Here is a 6,565-nt window from a genome sequence, read left to right as displayed (position 1 = left end):
TCCAGAGACAAGGTAGACAGATCCTTTGCTTCGTATACTGCTGTTACCTTGGCTGTCCATGCATCTGTTAAACTACGCAATAATTTTCTCACAAGATCCTCGTCAGATAAATTTTTACCAAGAGATCTAAGATCATTTACAATAGTCATAAACCTACGAAAGCAATCATTTATTTTTTCATTTTTATTCATGGCAAACAATTCATATTTAGACATGATTAAATCAATTTTAGACCGTTTTACCTCACTGTTCCCTCAAACGCAAATTCAAGGGTGTCCCATATCTCCTTAGCACTACTGCAGCCAGATATACGATTTGTTTCGGTCTCACCTATTGCTTGTTGCAGTATTGACATTGCCTTAGCATTCTTCTCCAGCAATTTGTAATCAGCAGTGACCCAATTCGCTATCTTTCTTGGGAACCTGGTTCCCTCAACATCTGTCTTGAGAATGATATTAGGACCATTTTTAACTACGAGCCAGCATTCATAGTCAATACCCATGATAAATTCTGGATCCTGTTCTTCCACCAAGCATAATTATTTCCATTAAACTTGGGTGACTTGTTGTCAATAACCGATTGCACTTAATTCTTGAGTACTCATTCTTAACTCCTCTAGATGTTACTCTTTCGAGAAGCTTAGGCTCTGATACCAATTGAAGGTTCAATGGGCACTCAAGGGGGGGGGGGTGAATTGAGTGTTAAGTAATCGTTGGCTAATTTTGCTTCTTTTCGAATTATGGTTAAGGGACCAGTTGTGCTGGTTCCCTTATGCAGCGGAATATAAATAAGCAATAAAGAAGACAACAAATTTAACGAGGTTCAGCCAACTCAGGCCTACGTCCTCCTATCCTAAGTTCTTTATTAATCTACTCCGAAAAACAAAGACAAAGAACACTCTGCTGTTTCCCTACTCCGGGAACCAGCAAACCCCACACTCTACTCCGAGTATGCTCTCAACTTACACTCGTAAGTTCTAAACGTGTTTGAACTCACAAACACTCACCCAGCCTTTAGCCTCTTTGCCAAACTCAATTACAAGATCAAAACTCTCTAATGATCTAACTCTCAAAAGTTAATGTAGAGAAAATATTAAACACTAGATGCTCTTGTATATGATTCAATAATGGATTTAGTGCTTTTGCTCTCAATAATGAAAAACTCCTTTTTATGCGTGTGAGAGATCTATTCTGATTATTAGCGAATAGATCGTATTTATAGTCTTAGAAAACCGAAACCTAGTTACCATAAATCATGCCAATAAGATAAACATGATTTAGGTAAGTATTTATCTTTAATTGATTCTATTATAAGATAAATCAACTCAAGATAATTACTCCTAGTTTTTAGGTATTTAAAGATTATATCACATCTATTTACAGCTGCCAAGATATATTTTCAAAACTGAATTTTCAATAAAAAATCTTTTTATAAAATCTTTTTAAAATCGCAGCTCTAATAACCTGATCAGTTAACCTGGTCCCCAGACCTGGTTCCCTGACTTGAACATGTTATGAAATTTGTTCCAATCCTTGTACCAAATTTCACAACGATGCTCGATATATTTAAAGCACTTTATATATCCATTAATAAACCATACTACGGAGCATTTACATGAAGATCCTAAAAAGCTCTTTCTTGATGTGGATCTTCCTTCATGTAAACTTCAAGTCTTGAAAACCTTCTTTAGATAACCTCAATTGTAACCAATGGAACTTTCTTCAATCTCTTCGAAAGTCCTATCTGCTTCAAGACTTGGAATCAACTTATATTCTGCACAATCAATAAGGTTAATGCACAATATAAAGTAAGTGACTGCTGTACCACGTAGCAACCATGGAAACAGTACATACTGGTTCCCTACCAGTACATAACACTTTTATCATATACTGTTCCCTGTATAAAGACAAGTTAGTTCAATAAGAAAACTCATGTAAGTAATAACTTGTCTGGGGAAACAGTGTTCTATGTTAGCTGGTTCCCCAAACTGTATCGAACACTTTCAAGGACCTGTTTCCCTTAGCTGTTTGTCATCATTCAAAACTATCAATCAAAACCTAAGGGACTCAACATAAGTCTAACTACAAAAAGCACCATCCCTATTTACATGAACATAAGAAGAACTCCATATTGTTAAGCCAATGTTAAACACTTACAATAAAAGATTTAGAGTTTATTTATTTATAAAAGCTTATCAGGCATACATGCATGTGATATGTATAAACCTTATAATAACATACAACCAACAATGGCAATAAACACCATTATCAACATTTTTGTAGTAATAATAGATATTTTAAGATCGAGTAGCGGATGACTTAACATATAATAGATATTTTAAGATCGGTAGCGGATACGGAGGTAGTACTTCGTATATAGTACGTAATCAACACCGAAATTGTGCATGCATTATGTCAAGATAAATGGCATATATGCCATTGATCAAGCATTGCAAAGAGAAGCACCGATATCTTTAGCAACGCCAAGAAGATAGTTGGCGTAAATATCAGGTTCTGGAACATTCTCGTTCATCTTCTCATACTCAAAGCTCCAAGTTACAGTACAACCCTCATCCTTTGGAGTTAATTGAATCTTGGATATTAATGTCTCTTTGTAGTACTTCTCCACAATTTTTCCACCAAGGTGGCTGTACCTTACACACCTGTTTTCGTCGTTAAGCTCTTCAATTTTTGTCTTCACGATTGCTCGTTCCCCGACTTCATCTGTGGATCAGAGGCATATTTAGAAATATTATGCATTACTAGCTATCTTGTTCGTAATAATATTTGATAGTATCATTTTCACAAACAAAAAAAATTCATGAATTCTAAAGGTATATATAGTGATAGAGTATATATATCGATCATGGAATTCAACCATAAGCTTAAGCTTTTGATTAATTGAGTTGGTCCTCTAACATGATTTAAGAGCCAGCGTGCGTGACACATAGGGGGTTACGGGTTCAAATCTCATCTACCTCCACTTTTAAGTGAAATATTTCTCACTGGGTATGAGGGGGCCCATGCCGCATCCACATTTCAAGTCCAAAGGGCTCTTCGCATGATAAAGTATATATCGATTCTAGGCTTCAACTATCAACTTAAACTTTTGGTTGAGTTGATTGTTTAACATTTAGCAATATATATGTAAACACATACAAACAAGAAGTATAGAGTACTCTATAATGATTTAATTCGATCTGATAATTTAAGAAATACTTTTAAGCAAATATTTGCTCAAATAATAAGTTTAACTTCACAAATCCTATATATTATTGCGGTAAGCTATGCAGCAGTAAGGCTATATTTAGCTCACCTTATTTAAGGACCCTATTATTTATTTCAAATCATATTAGAAAAATACGTTCATGTCATACTTATAGTTTCATATGCGACTTTATTGCTAAATATTTTTAATTTCGTAATGTAAAAATTCTGAAAATTACATATGGAAAAAAATATACACTTTAATACTACGACCCCATTTGAAATATGTTATTCCTTATAAAGCATATATATTAAATCAAAATTTGGACAAATCAGGCAATAACTACAATAAAATTATAAGAAAAAAAAATAGTTCAGACCGATCAGATAAAAAATAAGTTTAGATCAAAACATCATAAAAATTAAGTTTAAAAATATTAAAAAAATTAAGTTTAGGTCAAATTATATATATAATAAGTTAATATCAAATCAGACAAGTATAAATAAGGTGAACTAAACATAACCTTATTGTAAGATGTACGTTCTTACCAATGACATAATTCCATGTTATGACAGCACCAACTCTATCCCAACACTCCCCCTCATTCAGCTCAGCTTTTTGAATTTTGTTAGGGCACATTTTAGGTACAAGGAATGGTTTGTGAGCCCAAATTTCAAAAAACTTGTCTGCATCACATTTGAGCTAAGTTTGGCGTTCAACCCTTTGAAGTTGAGACATTTTTTTTCTCTCTCTAATTTCTATCTCTTAATAAAAATAATCTTGCTCTTGATCTAATTATGTTTTTCTATTCTTTAACAAAACATATAAAATATGTTATGTTCTGAGGTTTAAATAGAAGAGTTAAAGGCGCAAATTAAGATAAAGAGATGTACTCTCTAGAATGTTGTGCGTATCACTATGAACCACTCCTTTAACTTGTTTGATTCCCCTTTATTTCTTCAAAAAGAAGATCCTATATTATATGGTTAAGGGAATAGGCATAAAATGAATATATGGGATAATCAAATTTTTTTCTTACGTTTTTGTAAAGCTGTTTACACTTTGAACCTTTATAAATTTGATGCAGATGGCCTGGCTTGGAATCTAATTAATACTATACCAATAATAAATATACAGTATAAGAAAAACATACTTCCTTTATTTTTTTATTTAGAGCAAACACTTCTCATTCCAAGCTAATAACTACATAAATGAATTATCAAATTAAATCATATTTTATTTGAATCCTAGTGTGAATCTCGGGCAGCGTAATACCGCAGGTTGTTATTTTCGCTATGATTTATTTATTTATTTAATTTTTTTAGTATTTAGAGAGCCACAAAGACAGAGGTGAGAATCGATCTCAGGATCTCCTGAAATCGGGAGAGAAGCTCTAACCACTTGAGCTATCCCTCACTCTCTTTTCGCTATGATTTTTGTATATGAGAAAATTTTGAAGTTATGATGTGATAAGTAATTGCATAATATGAAATATTTGATTTTTAAAAAATATCATTACCGTAAGGAGTAAGATAAATAAAAGTATAAAATACTTTCTTTTAGTGTAGATGTGGCGGAGGCATAAATAATTACACAGTACAGTTATAACTATAAGACATTATTTTTATTATTTGAAACCATTTAACATTAATGTAAAAATGGGAGATTAATGTTATGTCTTCACTTTTCATTCCATAAATCACATGTATTCAAAACCTTGTAATAACTATATTTAAAATTTTTAAATTGAGGAACTGGCATGGGCATGGACATTGAACATTTGCATGAGAAGAGAGTGTTGGACATTGAACATTTTTCTCATTCTTTTGTTTTAAGTTTTTCAAATAACTAATAAAAAAATAACTCAACCTATTTACGAAAAAACTTCAATTTTCCATTAGACAAACCCCGCATCTGTCGGAGGAACCCTATTTGCTCATTGCAATACCCATATTACTCCTTTTCCTCAAGAGAAAAGAAAAATCCCTATTACTCAATTACAAGTAGTTATCTTATACTACCTCCGTTTTTTTTAGTTGACATCATTTGACTTTTACGTTATTCACACACTACATTTTGACTCACTTTTGTGATTTATAGATACGATAAAATATAGTCATGTAGGATCTTGTTTGAATCGTCTCGATGTATATTTTATTAATATCCACTTTTTATAACTTTATAATGTTGATAATTAGAGATATTAAGCGTTAAAAAAATGCGTTGGTAAGTGTGATAATAGAAAAGTGTCAACTAAAAAAAAACGGAGGAAGTATATCTGAAGTGGTCACACCATGTGGATAGCCACATATAAGAATTTAATTTGTAATTAACGAAATATGCATTAATGACTTTTTCGTTCTCCCAAAACATTCTTTTTTTGTGAATTGTATAATTAAGTTTTTGCAAAATCAATTATTTTTATATTGTTTCAAAAAAATCAAATGTTTTTATATTATTTATTAAAAAAAATTGAATTTTTTTTACTAAATTATGCAATAATATAATAATATTTTAAACCTATGAGGATAATGTTTGAATAATATTTTCTATTCACAAATTCTCCAAAAAGGCGGTTGTAAGTTAATTTATTGTAAGACGGGTAACAGTTATCTTAAAAATATTTAAGGTTACCATTTATACTACAAAAGTTATTATTTTTCTAATAATAAATTTTATCTTATAAAAACTTAAAATGTATTACATTATAACCTTTATATTATGTAATCATGAATATATAAGAAATTACACATTAAAATAACATTCAAACCAACAAAAAATTAAAAGTTACTCTTTAAGGGGTTAAAGTTACTATAAAAATAGTTAAACTTACTTTTAAACTGACTGTTTTACAATAAAATTAACTTACACAAGACTTATTGTTTCTATTTATCAGATGGTACCATAGGATTTGTTAAAACTTTGTATGATTACATCAAACACACTACTAACAATTGTAACAGGGATAACACTCCTCTTCATGTGGATGCCAAATCAATTGGATAGTACAGTGCTGAGTTCCATTATGCTGACGAAGATGCATCAAGGCATGATATACATTCCACGCATAAACCTTAGAATTAAAATTTAAGTTACGTAGCCAAATATAGCATAACTTGCCCATTTATTTATAGTAAGTCAGCTAGTTGTAAACTTGTAATAAACTCCGTCAATGTATGAACCATGCAATAAGCATAAAAGCATGCGCAATGGCGCGGCTTATCATCATCATCAAGCGCTGCAAAGATGAGCATCGATTTCTTTTTCAAGCTCGCGTGATAAAGCAACGTGCATTTTTGGTTCAGTAGAATCCTCGTTCATCTTCTCATATTCAATGCTCCACTTCATAATGCCAGCC

At 31.6% G+C, this 6,565-nt stretch overlaps 1 protein-coding gene across 1 annotated transcript; it reads right to left on the bottom strand.

Moving 5' to 3' along the window:
* Positions 1–2,149: 2,149 nt before the first annotated feature.
* Positions 2,150–4,018, bottom strand: LOC110731090 (MLP-like protein 31). Its single transcript, XM_021910931.1, has 2 exons — positions 3,756–4,018; positions 2,150–2,723 (listed from the first exon to the last, which is right to left on the bottom strand). Exons 1-2 carry the CDS (start codon positions 3,844–3,846, stop codon positions 2,443–2,445), a joined length of 372 nt encoding a protein of 123 aa, XP_021766623.1. The 5' UTR covers positions 3,847–4,018; the 3' UTR covers positions 2,150–2,442.
* Positions 4,019–6,565: the final 2,547 nt, after the last annotated feature.

Source organism: Chenopodium quinoa, unplaced genomic scaffold (assembly GCF_001683475.1).
Source record: "Chenopodium quinoa cultivar QQ74 unplaced genomic scaffold, ASM168347v1, whole genome shotgun sequence".
NCBI classification, from domain to species: Eukaryota; Viridiplantae; Streptophyta; class Magnoliopsida; order Caryophyllales; family Amaranthaceae; genus Chenopodium; species Chenopodium quinoa.
The sequence above is the reverse complement of the archived record's forward strand: the minus strand, read 5'-3'. Positions and strand labels throughout refer to the sequence as shown.

Coding starts and splice junctions, on each gene's coding strand:
- LOC110731090 (XM_021910931.1), bottom strand. CDS start 3,846: ATGTGCCCTAACAAAATTCAAAAAGCTGAGCTGAATGAGGGGGAGTGT. Junction 2,724..3,755: donor AACATGGAATTATGTCATTG/GTAAGAACGTAC, acceptor TCTGATCCACAG/ATGAAGTCGGGGAACGAGCA.